The sequence below is a fragment of the Antennarius striatus genome, chromosome 7, assembly GCF_040054535.1.
Source record: "Antennarius striatus isolate MH-2024 chromosome 7, ASM4005453v1, whole genome shotgun sequence".
NCBI classification, from domain to species: Eukaryota; Metazoa; Chordata; class Actinopteri; order Lophiiformes; family Antennariidae; genus Antennarius; species Antennarius striatus.
In genome coordinates this window covers 9,792,192-9,810,405 of record NC_090782.1, presented here as the reverse complement: position 1 = coordinate 9,810,405, position 18,214 = coordinate 9,792,192, and the positions used below count along the sequence as shown (strand labels likewise).

Genomic DNA, 18,214 nt, shown 5'->3' with positions numbered 1-18,214 from the left:
ATGGAAAGCTGACATTAACCCAATATTTGATGAAACACATTGGAAATTGACATTGGAAAAAATTCTGTATTCTACAAAGTTAAATATTGATGTTTTTTCAATGACCTTCAATCAAAACTGTTGAAATTGTTTTTTGATGTAGATAAAGATAAGATGCACTTTATTGACCCCAAACTTGGAAATTCAAATGTTGCCCTCAGTCTGTTTCATTTTACAAATCAATTATGTTACTATTTATTTTCTACCTTCTACTGTATTTTAGAATTAAAACATCAGATATTTGAAAGATGGCTGCATTAACAAGGTGTCTTTCTATAAAATACAGGACAAGTCATACAAAAAGAGGCAGATACATCAGGAAGAGAATTTTATTACTCCATGTATAACTGCTTGAAAATTTACTACAGCATATGGCAGAATCATTTTCAATCCTGAGATGACTCAATGAAATGCTTTTCTGACACTGGTGATATTTTGAAATTATAGTTTACATTATTGCACATCTTTTTTTTTAGACAGACACATAGCAGATGTGTGAGTTGATTACAACCTGCAAAAAGCTGTCTTGCAAAATGTCTAACTTCTATAATTGCATTTATTAGTAACATTCCATCACTAGAGCTTTATTAGTGAAGGCATTGAAGATACTGTGATGTGTGTGTTTGCTTGAAATATTGCCTACACTCTTTGTTATCAGAGAAAGAGAACGAAAAATGTGTCAGGCGCGGACATACAAGATGCAAAACCAAATATAAACTTCCTCCAAAGCACTTTGCGGCTGATATATCTTTCAACTGCCAAAATAAGTTGCTGAAGAGATGCAGTGATGTGAAGGAGCTCTTTTTGTTCACCTCGCAACCTTCATTAATCTTCCAGAGGCATCTATAAAGGAGACAGTGTGGAGCATGAGGGGGTTGTTTACATGCGATGCCTGCTGGGGTCTCGACGGTAAACCTCAGGTTCACATGACCGTTTCATGCACGCCACTGCCAACGCAAGCTATCAGGGCACATAGATTTGATGTGCTGCTCCATACTTCCAAGTTTTATTGCAAACTGAGGAGTCCTAAATGGAAACCATTAAGCATAAAAGTGCATCTTTCTCAATGTAGTCACAAAAACCTGTTTTGAATTTTTTTTTGTGTGTGAAAATCTTTTAAAATTCCAAATTGTTCTTCACATTTACTATCTTGTAGAACCAAATTTTATTGTGGGTGTTTTCTTTCTGCTTTGCAAAATATATCTTTTGCTTTTTTTTGTTTAGCATTGTCTTTTTATGTCAATTTTAATCATCTCATTTCATCAAAGTTGAACTTTATCATTCATTTTCCAAAAACACTTAAAATGTCATGCATCACAGTTGGTCATGAAGTAATGACAAAGTAAGTTTCATTGCTCACCTACACTACAGCAAACATTAACGATTAAATATTTCATCTACTCACTGGTATACATGTGTCATTTAAAGACTGCAAATCAATATTTGCCTGGTTTCAAATGAAGTTTTTCAAAGCAAGCTGAGCAGTAAGGCTTCCCTTTCTGCTCCTTAAAGATTCCTTGGCTGAGTTGCCGCAGACAGAAGGCGCACACAAAGTGCTCGGGGTGAAACTTGCGATTGAGAGCTGAGATGCAGCAGCCCTTGATAGGTTCACCACAGCCGCCGCACGGAGTGTCTTGTCTGGAGTAGAAGTGCTGTGAGCAGAGGGGTCGGCCATCCAGCTCCATGAAGCAGCCATCAGTAAACGGCTTATGACAGTCCTGAATACAAACACAGCGATGGGTTATAAGGGAAAATAGACTAGAGGGAGAGATGAAATATATAAAAGACTGAAACATGATGGAAAAAGAATAACAACATCAAGCCTTAATGCCATGATATTAGCTCCAGAAGGACCAGAGCAGTGATAGCTCATGATTTAGTCCCATATATACACAGTATATTACTGTTGAGCGTGTTCCAAACCATACCATAGATTAGGGGCCATGTGAATTAAACATTTTGGGAAAGATATTGACAGTATTATTGTTATAAATACATCATCGAGTTACACAAATACATCAAATCTTGAGCCCTTGTAGTCAGTTTAAAGACATGCAGTCTGTAGATAGTTGAAGGTCAGATACAGAAAAGTGCTCACAAACCATCCTGACGCTCATTTTACATCCTGATGTAAAATGAGTAAAATGGGAATAAGAAAGTCATGAAAAGACCCATGTGAACTTTATAACTACATGCATTTTGTGGCTTCTATCTGGCAGCAGACTCTGAGCCCTTGGAAGAATGTAATAGAAGTTAAATCATTCTCACAATTGCACTTCAGTACCTCAATGTTGTCTGTGATGAATTAACTTCATCATAAATGTAATGTGTCTGTAATTTGATCATCTGCACAAGCAAATGAAATGAAAGCCTTACCTGTGTTTGCAGCTCTGTGATACTCTGTAAAATTCTCAGCTGCTGTTCTGTGAAGCCTAGCTATTAAATCTGCATGGACCATTAACATGTTATTCAGAGAAAGTTAACGCTGTCACAGCTGTGTTTCTGTTAATCCATCGACAAGATAGTTCACAGCCACGGTTCAAATTAGAATGATGAAATCCCTAAACTGATAACATGAGCATGAGTGTCAGCAAATGGTTTGACTTAAAACATCTGATAAAAGAAAAATCAAACGTAAAGCAGCTGAGGCTGATTGGAATGTAATGAGTTGTCACCACTTGATTTAGATAGTTTGCCTCTTTGATTGCAACTGATGCTGTCATGGATGAGGAGCTGGTGGAGTGTTATCCCTTAAACAGGAACTAATTAAGTCTGTACAGGAGTGAAGACACATATCGTCCTGCTTTTTACAGACACTTTGACTTTCCATAGCAGTTTAAGCACAGGTGTAGCAACTGTTCCATTCGTATGTGCCAACATACACTAAACCAAGGCTTTGGTACAGAAACACCTCAGTGGAAAAATTCATTGATGTAAGTAACACTTGTATTTAACAAGTCAAACCATCTCAGATGTGTATAATGTGTAACGTTATGGAAATCATTCTACAACTAAGACCAGGCTGCAGGGCAGCATAGTGAGGGGAGCCGGAATCAAATATGCTGCACTGCATGTTACTAACTTTATTATTGTCTCTATTATAGTACTATGATGTAGTGCGCGTGCACACACACACACACACACACACACACACACACACACACACACACACACACACACACACACACACACACACACACATACACACACACACACACACACACACACACACACACCTACATGTACATACATACTGTACATGTATTCATCCTCTTAAGCTGCTGGCCATGTGATTTTTAAAAACCAATGCATTTTATATTCATGAACTTTGTGTTTACATTTCACCCATGAAATACAAAAAAGATGTACGATGTTATACATGAAGCTGCATACAGAGATGTGAGATACCCACACTGAAGACTATGGCTCCTTTGATTTATTTGCATCATGTCAACCACAACATATTCACCAGGCATAAGGTTTGCATCAGCCTTGTGGTCAAAACATTGCAATTAAAGCAAATGTGTGGGGATCTTTCTCATTTATTCCAGGGTTTATGTGTGAGCCAAAGCCATGTGTGTGGTCTGAGGTAAGAGTCTCACTGAGCAGACGAAGCATTCTGAATGCCAGGTGCCATTGGCTGCGATCAGGTACTTCTCCCTAACTGACTCCCCACAGCCTGAGCACTTGGGAGCAAAGAGGTGGTAGAAGTCCCTGCAACAATATGGCTTCCCATCTTTTACTTGGAATCCTGGGACAGGAATAAGACACACAATCATAATTCTTAGTGCTACCGGATACAAGTACTTTCACTTGATTGCTGAAGTTGTGGTTTCCCGTCAGAAATAACGGCTCCTACCTTCAGGTCCAAACATGTCTCCACAGTGTGTACAGAAGAAATGTTCGGGGTGCCAGGTCTGGTCCAAAGCGGTCAGGATGTTCTAATCAATCAGGAATATTATGATAAAAAGTAAGTTACATAATATTTTTACTTCCCTTACTAATTAAGAAGATCTGGTCTCTTGTTGTCACATTTTCAGATATCAGGATGAACAAAACTAAGGATTGTTCAAAAATCAAGTCAAAGGAGAAGCAGAGTTGGTGACTGTGAAAATCTACTTTGATGTCCAGTTCAAGCATATGCTGGAGAAATCAAATTCTGTCTCTTGCTTTATTGATGAATTCAGGACATATCAAGAAAAAATGAATTGAGACTCTGACCAATCATCCAATATTTAAGAGATAAAGTATAAATAAATCGAGGCGATATGTGACGGAACAAATTAGAGATTGGATGAGGATACAAAGTCAAGTGGGTACTTAAAGTGTATAATAGGACTATGAGTAGTTCATCAAGACAAAGTGAAAAACAGGTTTTTGTCACCTGGACAATGGGGCTCTTGCAGTATGCACAAAGAGGTGAGAAGTACTTTTGGTAGTCTTTTTCACAGTATGACTGTCCATCCCTCTCAAAGAAGCCTGTGTCGCTCAGCTCCATTTTACAGATCACACACACAAAGTGTTGAGGGTGCCACACTTGACCCAACGCTGTGATCATCTACAGAAGACAAACGAAAGCAACAAGAGCCTTTTTCTCTTTTCACATCCTTTTGTCTTGCGAATTCAAACAAACTGAATTCTTATTCTTTTCCCATTCATTTCTACTTCTTTACATTTCTAAATATAGAACACCTGGATTTGAATACCTGCCCATTTGTTTGTGTGACTGTTGTACCTTTCCCACAATGCTTTTCTGGCAGAATGCACACTGGCCCTTGGTCATGGTGCGTACGCCAATCTTTACTAAGTCAGAACTGAGCCCTCCCAGCAGATCATCTATACTCTCTGATGTTTTGCTCTCGGTGGAGGCGTTTGCGTCTGGCCCTGCTGAGCTGCTGCTCTCCTTGTTCTCCTGTGGAGAATCTGTTTTCCTTCCAGCCTGTTTCTGTATTAGAGATGGTGGAGTTGTGGAACACACTGGATCCTGAATGAGAAGGCAAACAAGCACAAATTATTTATTATTACCTGAATTTTGAGAAATTTGTGTAAAAGTATACTACTTCTATCCTGGAGAAGCATCCATCGTCAAGGTTAGTATGTGCTGCCCCCTGTTGTTCAACCTGGTTAATTTCACCCAAGAGGACCTTTTCTTTCGCTCCCTCTCTTTCAAAATTCAACACAAGTTCAGCTTGAAAGGTTGTGAACTAATCTTTAGCATGATAAAAATGTCAGTTTTCAGTTACTCAGAAGCATGGGCTGCTCTAACCTCACGTCCCAGATCCAGCAGATCCTGTAAGATTGAGTCTAGCTCCGCGTTGGGTGAGCTGGAGATGAAGGAGGCTTCTGCAGGAGCTGAAACATCACTACAAGGTATAAAGCAAAGCTAATTAAAAAATATAGATGGTAGATGTCTCTGAATAATGTGATAAGAAGATAAGAGGACATATAAAGAACATATGAACAGATTTGCACATGGGGGTTTCCTATGATCTGATGTCACTGGGGATGACTTGAGAAGCAAATCTTTCTGGCTTTCAGTACGTCGTAAGATTTTAGTGTCAAATTTAGCATTAGCAGGAAGTGGTGATAGAAAGGTTACAGAAGTGAAACTTGCATATTTGCATTGTAATACTCATGACAAACCTGACAAGTTCAACTCTGTCCTTACACAATCTATTCTTAGATGTACTGTAAGAGGAAAATATTTGTACAAATATTTGCAACAAATATGACTGGTGAATTAAAAATATATTTTAAGCTTTGTTGTAGACAAATGTCCGAAAATAATTTTTTGAACAAATTGGCAAATGGTTTGCTTTCTGTTTGAAAGGCATAGATTACATGTTTATGTTGCCAAAAAACACCATCTTCTGTGGTGGAATTTGTTTGCCATCCTGTTGACATATTTTATTTTAGAGTGCCTTAAAGTTTTTGAAATTATACTCACATCATCAACAGTGTTATTCAGATCACTGCTAAACTAGAATAAGATACAGTGTACCATGTACTCGTCTTCTGTAGCTGGTGTAGGTCACATAATATTAAAAAAGTAATGTAAGTAAAATTGTCATTCCATGCCTAACCCTCTCTGCACGGATCAGTGTGAAGAAGAAAGCAGTTTAAAGCATGACAGAAAGTTGTCTTACCAAGATCATCCATGTTGCTTCCTGTTCGCATTGAATTATACTACTTCCTCTCTTCTCTCCTCTCTCTCTCTCTCTCTCTCTCTCTCTCTCTCTCTCTCTCTCCCTCTCTTTTACATGGAGCTGTGGCCGTCGACAGTTTTATTTTGAATTGTAATCCAAATGTGTCAGAAAACTGTCTGTTCTATTCTCGCAGAGAACCCGTTTTTCACTGCTTCCTAGACTCAGACACTTGACAACTTGTTCCTGTTTTTGAGAGAATCTTTCTCTAATTCGGTCGTGTTTTTGACAAACAGGTATACATTATTGGTTTGAAACGCAGGAAGAATCAAAAAAAAGGATTGGCAGATTTTAAACTTCTTTCTGGGCCAAGCAAAGATGGCAATTTATCTAAGCAGGAGGAAAAAAGGCTGTATGTTTGTCTGACTGCAGTGCAGAAGCCATTTTAATAAGAATGTGTCAAACAAGAATCAGAATGGATTTTTACTATTTCAGAGCTATGAATGATTTAGATACTGTTGTGTGTCTAAGATGTTTTATGTTCCGTGTTGAGTGAGGAGCTTGTGTTGAGTCAGTGGTTGGTTTAATTCACGTATATTTTGCTTATTTTCCTACTATTATTTGTTTTTGAAATGTAAAATTTGTGTCAACGTGATTATCTTGTAATTTATCTTTTTGTGAATAAATGTGATTTGAAAAATCAAATCAAATCTCTCTCTGTCTTGATTTGATTTAACTAACGGTTATGAAGGAGTAACTTGTGAATGCAGGCAATGACTATGTGTGTCTGTCTATACTGATCCATTGAGAACCAGAGGCCCGTTTGACAAAGCAGTTTCTAAAAACTCTGAGTTAAATACTGGATTCTCAGTTGACCTACTCTCATACAAACTCTGGTAATGTATAGTGGATACATTAGAGTGTGTTTAAGTATGGAGACAAGTGGATTATACTGTTCAAATCGTACCACCAGGCTACTGACCACGTTGCTCAGGTAAGACTCAAAATATATCGGAGTCATGAACTGACCCAGGCCACTTTGCCTCCACATCAGGAATGTAGTCTGCAGCATCACGTAATAACAGATGTTATTTTAGTTATGATTCAGTCTTTAACATTTGAAACAGTATTCAATCTACATGTACCGGCACATTTATGCTACGAATGGACTTCCTGTTCACATGATCGGTCTCATTATGTGATGGAGCCTTGATGGGAATGTGGGTACTACTGTATCTCGACAGCCAATTACATTGGGAAATCCTAAAAGAAATTAAAATTACTAATCCAGGTCTGAGATTGCAGCACAATGTAATAAATAGATTATAATTCCATAATAATTTATCAGATTTCTACATCTCATGTGCGGTCCTGTGGAACTCCTAATTGATGGCTCTGAGGGTTTATTTCCAGGGAAATGGACAAACCGGGGTAAAAGCCGTTCCAAGGTGGGGCACACTGTTCTGACAGCTCTGCATACAGATGCCTGACTCAGGTTCTAAGTATCTCCCACATTGTATAAAAAAACTATCATTTGCAAAAACAACGCAGCTCCACACATACTGTAATCCCTCATGGGATGTGAGAGTGGTATAACAGACCTCTAAAATATGGATTCTGAATTTTTAAATCATATCACATAACTACAGCAAACCTGGAATTGTGATTGAATGAGAAAATGAAATGACATGAGTGGCTTTGAAAGAGGGAGGAGACAGGGGAAAGCTCTGTGTTCATGGTGTAAAACCTGCTTCTGACCAGATTAGTTCCAGAGACTCAGAGTTTGAGTTACCCGTCTTTGTGAAACAGGCTAGTTACTCCTCTTTCTTTAGTTACCTCTTTTTGTGAAACAGAAAGGTAACTTTCCCTCATTTCAGAGTCAAACTCAGAGTTTTCACTACGTTTTGTCTTTGTCAGTTTTGAAACAAACCGTTTCTTCATGTTACGGTGGTGCGTTAGTAGAGACAGGAAAATACAGGAAATTAATATCAGGGGACTTAAAGGAACATGTCGGGGTTTTTGTCCCTTTTTTTCTGTCACATTTCATGCTCTGCAACCTAATTGGAATTTTGACAAATCATTTGAACAAACATGGGACGTAGATGCTCCAGAAATGCTACACTGGAGGAGAACAATGACAAAACTGAGTGAGTGGAGCTGAAGACAATTTCCCCCATTGTGTGGACAAATAAAGTGATTTAATCTTTAATCTTAATCACGATGCTGTGTATACATTGATTGTTAAAAAGAACTAACACAACAGCATGTATTGAGTGACTGTGTAATTTCCCTGCGGGGATAAATAAAGTATACTTCTTCTTCTTCTTCTTCTGTTTTCACTGTTAGTTTGTTTTTATCAACACATTTATCTTTATTGATCCTAGCTTCACAGTAGTACCATGACTCTATCATGACGTACAATGCATGACTCAGGAGACCATATGGGGGAACAAGCATTGTGTAGATGAGGCTGAGTGGCTCTTTTTTGTGAGGCCCTGTGCTTCTCGCCATGTTACACAGGTACCTGCACCGAACGCATGTTCAGTTGTGTGATTTGTGTGAGATTTTAAGTCTCCCACTTTCAAGTCATGGAATCTAAAAGGCAAATCCATTTGTGTACGTAAACATCCCTGGGTTTCAAAGTAATCCAAACTTGTGGTTCCCTTCGGATGTCTCAGGAGCCTCCTCAGTGCTCTGTTGAGCGGAGAAGGTACGGTATTGATATTTCAACTCTTACTGGTGTCTGATCAATCTGGTTCTTGCAAATTTGCTGCACAGACCCTAAACATGATCCAAAACTGAGACGACACCAACAGCAATCACAAGACAAGACAAGGGGCAAGAAAGAATAACCACATAAGCAACACAGCCCGTTGAGTGAAATAGCAGGAGCCTGCAGCTGGTTTACTAAACGGGTTCTTTGCCACATTAATTAAATAGTTAAATAATTTAATTTCAATGTCAGTGCAATGGATCCACTAGCACAAATTAATGTTATGATTAAGGTTGGATGACATGAATGTAGGAACGATGGATGCAAAATTTAACAAAATGAAAGAATGGGCTCTCTTCCAGTGGGTGTTTCATACAGAGTTAATTAAGGTAATCAATTTAACAATACTTTTTTATAATATTTTGTTGGTAGATTTGTGAATAGTCAAAAAAGATACGCAAGCTGATTTAGAATTAAATATACAAATCGAAGTGAGAGTTGATCTTCCCTGTTGGTTTATGATGTTACTTGTCAAGTAACTCAACATGACTTTTCCCTTTATTGTAGGGAGACAGAAAAAAGATGGTGGTGGGTTAATGGAACACAGCTCGCCGAGGAAATGGAATCGTGTTTCCCTTAGTGCCTAAATTACAATAAGCAGGGCAGTCTCTCACTCGATGGACCCGTGTGATTCCCCATTTAAAGACTTACAACCTGTATGGAATAACTACTCTTGGAGGATGTTCACTTCAATTTCAGACATGCCATAAATTCATCATGGTCCAAAAGGTCAACCTTTTGACTTTGAGAAATATGTTAAAAAGAAAACAAATAGAAATGTTGTTGTACTACAAATACTTTTTTTAGATCAGTTAGAGGGCACAAATATGGAATCACTCAATTCTGAGGAAATTATTATGGAATCATGTGAAAAAAAATCCACCATTAGAACTTTTTGCACCACCTTTTATAACAGCTTTAATTCTCCGAGGCATGGACTTAACTACCAACAAACAATATGCTTCATTATTATTAATTCTGATTTTATGACTCTTGTTGCCAATACAGATGCTTTTTCATCTTGAAAACTAATGTGATCACCAAACACCCTTTCAATTGATGGAATAAGGTTTTCCAAAATTTCAATGTTTGAAATGGCACCAAACAAAGGTTCCAGGATCGTCATGTTGCCCAATGCAGATTTTCAATTAATCCAATCCATCAATCCATCCATTAATTTCATCCATTTACCCACAATCCTTTTCTTTGGCCCATTGTGACCTTGTTTATCTTTGTTTAGGTGTTAATGATGGCTTTTATTTGGCTTTTCTTTATATAAGTCACATATCATTCAGGTAGTGTCTTACTGTTTGGTCACATTGCCTCCAGTTTCCACCCATTCAACCTCTCTCTCTCTCCCATTTAGTTTGTACCATTCCAGAATTTACACACAGCAGACTGAGAACAATCCACATGCAAAATTCCATGAATATTCTTGGAGATGTTTAATGATCCTCTCCTTTGGTTCAACACACATTTTTAATTTTTTAATGATTCATTTCAATCCAATAGGTACGACAGCTCTTTAAACTGTGAGCACTCCTTTTAGTCTGCAGACTAATGACCATATTTAATATGATGCAGGTGTTCATGTTTTAAAGGCATATTACGAGGTAATTCAATATTTTTCTCTGTTGGTTTGTTTGTTTTTTGGGTTTTTAAAAAAAAAAAAGAAAGTAAAAGCAGTTGTGGCTGACAACACATTTACTTTTTTGTTTATTATCTCTTGAAGCCAGGAGGTTGGCATTTTAGATGATAATAATAGTTGTCTGTACTTTTTGTCCACATAATTAAAAATCTGAATGCACAATCTTCTTAAAGTTGTGATTCTGTAATTGCTGCCAGGGGCTGAATATTGCGTTGGTGTTCACATGGGGCGTGATGTGCTTCCTGCCAAACGAGATCATAAATAATACAAAGTGGAATTATCCTAATTTGCCCTGTAGTTGTATTCATGGCTCCGCCGGCTTTTTTATGGTCTGCCATCGTTTTCTATATCCCAGGGTTCCTGAACAGCTTTCTATCTTTCATGTACTGGTTCCGCATGTAAAGACACACAGCGGGCTACAGAATCCAAAGGTCAAACACCAAAACAGTTTTCTTCGGAGTTTTGTCGCAGGCTTCTAGATCCATTTTGGTAAACATATGGCAGTCTGTCAGCGCAAATTCCCGTCTGACCTCGCACCACTCTGGTTTCAACCATTACATTTAAAGGTAGGGAGTACAAGTGATTTTCAGTGAGTTAGAAATTTAAATAAAGAGAATTGTTTTATCATTTCTCAAATATTGAAATAAATTTTAAAAATTAATATAGGCTATAACATGAACTATGCAGATACTAAGGTAGAAACTAATTCCTGACACTGTTGAAGCTAACAACAACCCCTGCTGTGTGGTTTCGTCCATTACCGGAAGAGAATGTGTTTACAAGGAATCTTACCTCCACGTTAGCGTCATTGGATTGTTAAGAAGTGACTTGGAACGTAGCTTATATTTTAAGACTATCACTGTGGCATTTAGAAAAATAACTGTACAAGTCTTGCACCACGCCGCTATTGATATGTTTATTTGATGGAGGAAATGCTGGCGACAAGTATAGCAATGACAAACGGGCTAACGTAGCGCCGAGGTTAGCCAGTTGGTCAACTAGATAATTACACTAGCTAACTTGTCGCAGATCAGTCGTGCATCTGATCCTGGGAGACAGGTATCATTATGGAACCATCGTTTTGTATCAGTGGTTATATTTGCAATCAAACGACTAGCAACTCTATACCAACTCACCGCATGGTTTTGGTTTCCATTATGTACTTTCCTTTGTCATTCTTATTAACCAACAGGTCCGAGGCACAATCGCAGCCATGGGTGCAGAGAGCAGCGCGGTGCGGAGCTGCATCCTGGAGGAGCCACCCCTCACACTGCCATCCGGACTCACCATGTACTCCGCAGTCCTCCAAGATGGAAAGCCCGCATCCGTATTTGTTCATAAACAGGGCAATGAAGACAAAGTTAACAAAGCTGCCAAGGTAGGCGTCTTGCATTACATCGACTGCCACTGTAAAGCTTGGAAATACAATTCAGTGTCTTACATCCTCAGGTACCCAGTTCACCTGGTTTTTGAGACAGACAAATTTGCAGTGAAATCCCACGAAAAACAAAGTAATAGAGGGATAGTCAAGCAATTACCCTGCACAGAAAGTATTGATGCTTTCCCTTCCCCTCTGCATTTGATTTAAATGCACAACTATTGGCTTTGGCTGGTAGGCTTCATAATTAATTCCGCCTCGTGGTTTTTCCATCAACAGCATGACATTCAGTTTTTATTTGAAATACAGAAATACTTTATTTGCCTGCAGCACCTGAAGACCTTGAGGCATCCATGTCTGCTGCGCTTCCTGTCCTGCTCAGTTCAGAATGGTGGCATCCACCTGGTGACTGAGCGTGTGCAGCCATTGGAGCTGCTGCTGGACAGCCTCGCTCCAGAAGAAGTGTGTGCGGGAATCTACGACCTTCTGCAGGCACTTGTCTTTCTTCATGAGAGGGTGAGGATTAAGATTGAGAGGATGCTGTGGCCCTTGTGCAATTACAATATAATGTATGAAAGAAACAATGCCTGAACACAGTATTAAAAGGAACTGCAGTAGTCATATGCAATTTGTTGGTATTCGTTTCATCTCTTACTACCCTTCTTGACTTAACCACCAGGGCAAATCCAGTCACAACAATGTCTGCGTTTCATCTGTATTTGTCAACGAAGATGGTCATTGGAAACTTGGGGGAATGGAGACTGTCTGTAAGTTTTCTGAAGCAACCCCTGAGGTAAGATGCTGTCAGTGTCAGTAATTCATTCTTAAAAACAGTTTAGCTAGACATATAAAGACTCACTGAGCGTTAAAGTGTTATTTTCTTTTCCATTTTCTTCAACTCAGTTTCTTACAAGCATTCAGAATGTAAGAGAAGCCAGCTGTATTCCTCCAGAAGAGCAGGTACGTAGCTTGAAGGTTGGGACAGAAAAATAGAAGAATTTCTACACAAGTTCTCACAAAACATGTTGTTGACAGGTTGGGGACTTTAAAATGCTTCCTGACACAATGTCTCACTCACGGGACTGTTATTCCTTCGGCATGATGGTGGAGACTCTCATCTCTTTCCTGAATGGTTTTGGTATGTAGTGTTTTAGAGTGTAATATTTACGTCTTGCTTCAAATGCACTTGTCAAATGTTATCAAAATTCAAAATAACTTTCTTTTGTTCTTGTTTTTCCCTTTCTTTCTTCCAGTGTCACAGGAAGTGTCTGACAGCCTGAACGAGACCCTGCAGGCTGGCCTGCTGAACCCAGACCCCTCATTACGACCTCCACTAAACTCTCTGTTGACTCATGACTTGTTCAGGCAAGTGTGGTTGCCTCTACAAGTCAAGCAAGTGTGGTTGCGTGAAAACAATGTGTTTTTAATAGTGCTGTCAGACGATTAAAAAAATTAATCTAATTAATTACAGGATTTGTAATTAATTAATCACATTTTAATCTCATACCTGCTAAAGGCCCCCAGATAAACAATTTGAATTCTAGGACATTGCAAAATTGTAGTACATGACCAGTACACCAAGAAGAGAAGATTTAAAATCCACATTTTTATTGGTTAAGTGTGTTTTATAAATGAAATTCAAAAGAAAAAAGGCCAAGCACATCAGCAAACCCATTAGGCCAGGTGCATTTCTCAAAAATGCAATAAAAATACAGTTAAATAAAATAAATAAAATTCAGAAATAAAATGAAGCTGAGTCTCAAATAGGCACATAAGCAGATTCTCAATCAAAATGAATACTAAAGCTGACTCAATACAGCAATTCAAAATGAATAGTATAACATGCCTCTAAATAAGGAAACATCAATAGCAAGATGCCAACAGGCATTTCCTTTAAAAGGGTACCCTAACGTTACAGGACCTAACAACAGACAACTCTGTGATCCTTACCATGTTTTGCATTTAAATGATGCGTTAGGCTGGAGCTGCTTCGGTGATATGAAAATTCTCTTTTACAAAAGGTACAAATCACTGCGTTTTTGTTGATAGTCCCGTCAAAGGTCAGAGTGGGCTTGCCTCGCTCTCCTGTGTCGCGTCCATCTCTGTTGTCAGTCACCCTGCTTTTGACTAGTGGTGCAGGTAGGAAGTGACATCACTGCAGCCTACGGGTCCTTCAATGGGCCAAATTTAAAATGCTTGCACATTGACTTGCCACTCGCGATTAATTGCGTTAATGTTTATAGGATGTTAATTTGCAGCATAATTAATTAATCTAATTAATGCGTTAAACTGACAGCTCTAGTTTTCTAAACATGTTGTCTTTTTTTTTCATTAGGAATGACTTTCTTGAAGTGATGAATTTTCTGAAGAGCCTGACATTGAAGACAGAAGAAGAAAAGAATGAATTTTTTAAGTAAGAAATAAAATAGTCCTCATTTTCAAAATGCTTGTCTGTAATCGGTGCATTATGTTCATGCAGGGTATCTTCTATATTAAGATGTGTAGTTTGATCAAAGGCTATCAGGATTGTGTTAAGTGTTGAGTGTTAACTACAGTTGGGAAATTCAGTAGTCATTCTTAAAACATTTCCTAAATGAAATGATTTCTAATGTAACTAATGATGTAACTAAAATCATTTTAATTACTCTTTTCTCAATATACTCAATGTTTTTGTAGGTTTCTTCTAGACCGGGTCCAGGGTCTCCCTGAAGAGCTGATGGCTGCACGTCTTGTCCCTAAACTCCTAAACGCTCTCGTTTTTGCAGAACCCATGGCTGTCAAAAGCTTCCTGCCTCATCTTCTGAAACCAAAGAATGGTGAGATGGATTTCTTGCTGATATTAATAACTTTAAACTTTTGAGCTCATTTCAAAGCATAACATAGCTGTCTGAAGAGAGTAACTAAGTAGTTATTGATCACGATCCTTCTCTTTTCATGAAATTTTTGTGGACAGATTCCAGTGGCAGTGGTGAAGACTGCCTGCTCTCTGTGTTTCTGTACCGTAAACACGTGATTCCTCAGCTCATCAAGCTGTTCAGTGTCAATGAAGAACATGTTCGTATTGTGTTGCTGGCTCACATCCACATCTACGCTGATATCTTCACCCAAGATGAACTCAAAAACCAGATCCTACCTCAGGTGGCGTGTTGAAATAAATCTATAAATGAATAGATGGAAATGTAAAAGGGAAAAATGGCAGCTTGACATCAAAACTGAAAGCAGTGGAAAATACTCCAAAAGTGTTATTCTTCAAATATCTGGCACTGGATATGATATGTAGTGTAAAATGTGTATATCTGTCATAAAACTAGTTATGTTCATTCTTGGCTGCAGGTTTTGTTAGGAATGAGAGACACCAATGATGCTCTGGTTGCCATGACCCTGCAAAGCTTGGCGGTGTTGGTGCCCTTGCTGGGAGCTGAAGTGGTCGTTGGCGGTGAGAGGACCAGAGTCTTTAAACGCACCACGCCCAACTTTACAAAGTCGACAGAGGTCACCCCTGAAAGTAAGCAGCACTAGAAACAGCCCACCATGATCACTGACAAAAGGAGATTGCTTGTAGTATAGCTTAGATTTATGCGTTCTGCCTTTCCACTAAGAAGCCTGTTCAAAGTCTCAGCAAAGAGACAATTGTGCAATTTTTTGTTTGTTTTTTGTGTTTTTTCTCTATTGTGTGTAAGTATAATTTAAATTAAGTTTGGTATTGTCTGTTACCAGTGCAGGCAGTCTCGCTAATGCTTGCCTGCCTCCGGAATTACCTTTGCTACCGTAGGCATAAATGATCACAGAACTTTGGGACAGTTATCCTTAATTTTTTAAACAATTTCAGTCAAAAAATGTCTTTGTCGCAGTGTTCAGTGACAGGCTTTCTTAGATTAAGCGTAAAAATTAAAAATGTGCTTTGTCGTGTTTAGCTTCGCCTGTCCACATGATTGGAGACTCCCACCCTCAGCTGGCCCAGCCAGCTAAAATCTTGAGTTTATTTCCCAGACCATCGGGGAATGAAGGTTTAGTCCTTGGGCGGCTGGATAGCTTAGTGGGTAACAGTGAGAATTCAAGAAGTGGCTCTCTGGCATCCAAACCAGGTATGATCCTTCCCTCATCCTGTACTACTAATTTTAATTCAGAATAATCCAGACTGGTGCCTGAAGCTCTGCCTGTGTGCTTTTGTCATGTTTCAGATGTCAGTAGACAAACAGCTCTTCCACTGAATGGCTTTCTTCAGGAGAAGCCGATGAAACTAGAGTCGTATGCACCAGAGCAGGCTGATAGCCTCGAAGGTCCAGTGGAAGACTGGCCTGACTGGAGCGACCCTGAAGAGAGGGAGAACGGAGACGGGCAGTCGGTCCAGATCCACATTAAGGCCTCGGACAGAGACGATCCAGTCAAGAGCAGATTGCCGCCGCCTCAAACAAATATGGAGCAGGAGCCGTGGGATGACTTTGATGATACTGAACCAACCTCAGATCTCTCTCCTGTGGCTCCAGTTTTACTCACACCACAAGGAGGGGTCATTGCTACGTCTGTAAAATACGCTACTGAACCAATGAGACTGGGATTGTCTAAACCCCAAAAACTGACATCAGCAGTGGGGAAATCCACGAATAAGAGCCCCACCTCATGGGACAATGGCTGGGCTCAACAAGAGGTAGACTCCGAGAAATCAAGCAGCCCTTCAAATCCCAAACCTACTGTGCAGCAAAAGAAGCATGGGATAGAAGGCCTTGGGGAGGAGTTCACCATTAAGGTGAAGAAAAAGGAATTTAAAGATCCAGAGCTAGATTTGTTTGCAGACATGGTGCCGGACATCAAACTGTCATCTGCAGCTCTACTGCCACTGCGTGAGAGCAGTGTAAGAGATGCTGGACTTCCTACAGCCTCTTCAGGAAATAGTGAATCTCTGCAGGTCAGCTCATCCATAAATGCTGAAAAACTCACTGCCAAGTTCGCAGCTGCTGCCCTGACTGAAGTAAGTGTGGGGAAAAAACTTGTTTCTGATCAACTTTCTGATGTGGTGAGAGAGAAAAAATATGCTTCCATATTATTGCAGTCAGTATAAAGGTCATACATCCATAGCTGCTAAACAGTTGACCTACCAGAGACATGAAAGACAATTTGGCTCTTAAACTAACCGTATCCCCTCGGTATATTTTTGACATCTGAAAGCATAAAGAGATAAATATCTAAGGAGCGTTACAACAAATTAAAAGTGACCCAGAAGTTTTTAGAATTAGTTTTACGTGTAGTGTGAAATGTGGAGCTACATTATACATTAAGAATACTGGCAGTGTATTCAGCTGCGTAGTCTGTATCGGTCTTGTTTGTAGGTTTGAGTTTATTAGATTGTCCATTTACAGACACACACTGATGTTTTCTTTTGTCTCTCCTCTTCACCTCTCAGACTGAAGCAGACGGCTGGGGAGATGGAGATGAGTTGAACTGGGAGGATGAGAGTGACTGGTGATAATTTGTTTCATCTGCCGCAGGAGACTTAACCACTGTAAAACTCCAATCACCATCACTCTTTAAAAAGTATGAAGAAAGAATGATGAAGGGATGACATTTTATATCCTTTCTGTTAATCATTAGCATTTATTACCAGTCTGTTGATTAAGGTCAACTGGAACCACTGGAAGCTTATCAGACGGTACTTAACCTGGACAAATGAAGCCATTTTTTAATTTTTGCCAACTGGCACAATCACCTCAAGATCAACGGATCTTAATTACAGGTGAACATGTCATCCTGCCTTCATGTGCTTCTTCTTTTTATTTTTATGTACCAACTTCACTAGTGGCATGAAGATAAAGGAGGACTTTGTGGCAAGACTACTTCTCTAAAACGTGTTGGGTTTGATTTACAGAAGGCTTGCACTTTGAATGAATGTGAAATAGGAATGACATAATTTATTAGTAGCTTGTTGGTTGCTGGCAAAGTAAAGATTTTACTCTATCAAATACAACCCCACCCTGTTTTCTAAGTGTGTTACATTTATCTTTATGTAGCAGGTGGACTTGTTTTGTGCAACTCACACCAAGATTTTTATAAAACAAGCAGAAAGAAACTCAGGCCAATTTTAGTAATGAGCAATAAATTAGGCACTGATTCACAATGGCACAAATAAAAAAAAGCAATTCTTTATATTCATATAAGTTTAATATACATGGCAATTAATGCCAACTACAAAACTTTAAAATGAGGACAAAGCACAAAACGGTGATAAACTCATTTTA

General features: G+C 39.0%; 2 protein-coding genes and 1 long non-coding RNA gene across 5 annotated transcripts; 1 reads left to right on the top strand and 2 right to left on the bottom strand.

Annotated features, from left to right (window-relative positions):
* Positions 1–363: 363 nt before the first annotated feature.
* On the bottom strand, positions 364–4,913 carry lpxn (leupaxin). Its single transcript, XM_068319210.1, has 5 exons — positions 4,746–4,913; positions 4,424–4,597; positions 3,899–3,980; positions 3,642–3,790; positions 364–1,757 (listed from the first exon to the last, which is right to left on the bottom strand). The coding sequence occupies exons 2-5, from the start codon at positions 4,595–4,597 to the stop codon at positions 1,476–1,478; spliced, it is 687 nt and encodes a 228-aa protein (XP_068175311.1). The 5' UTR covers positions 4,746–4,913; the 3' UTR covers positions 364–1,475.
* Positions 4,914–4,980: 67 nt separating this feature from the next.
* Positions 4,981–6,219, bottom strand: LOC137598757 (uncharacterized). Its single transcript, XR_011036725.1, has 3 exons — positions 6,186–6,219; positions 5,306–5,402; positions 4,981–5,023 (listed from the first exon to the last, which is right to left on the bottom strand). It is a non-coding gene; the product is annotated as an uncharacterized lncRNA (long non-coding RNA).
* Positions 6,220–11,380: 5,161 nt separating this feature from the next.
* Positions 11,381–17,977, top strand: scyl3 (SCY1-like, kinase-like 3). Of its 3 annotated transcripts, none has more exons than XM_068319207.1 (14): positions 11,381–11,662; positions 11,796–11,981; positions 12,312–12,497; positions 12,661–12,774; positions 12,885–12,941; positions 13,017–13,119; positions 13,235–13,346; positions 14,317–14,394; positions 14,658–14,797; positions 14,935–15,119; positions 15,315–15,486; positions 15,896–16,066; positions 16,163–16,950; positions 17,383–17,977. In XM_068319207.1, exons 2-14 carry the CDS (start codon positions 11,817–11,819, stop codon positions 17,443–17,445), a joined length of 2,334 nt encoding a protein of 777 aa, XP_068175308.1. In that variant the 5' UTR covers positions 11,381–11,662; positions 11,796–11,816; the 3' UTR covers positions 17,446–17,977. The 3 variants fall into 3 exon arrangements, with proteins under 3 accessions (XP_068175308.1, XP_068175309.1, XP_068175310.1); XM_068319209.1 differs by lacking the exon at positions 11,381–11,662 and adding an exon at positions 12,053–12,215 and having other exon boundaries at positions 11,859–11,981; XM_068319208.1 differs by having other exon boundaries at positions 11,381–11,981; positions 17,383–17,522.
* The last annotated feature ends 237 nt before the right edge of the window (positions 17,978–18,214 follow it).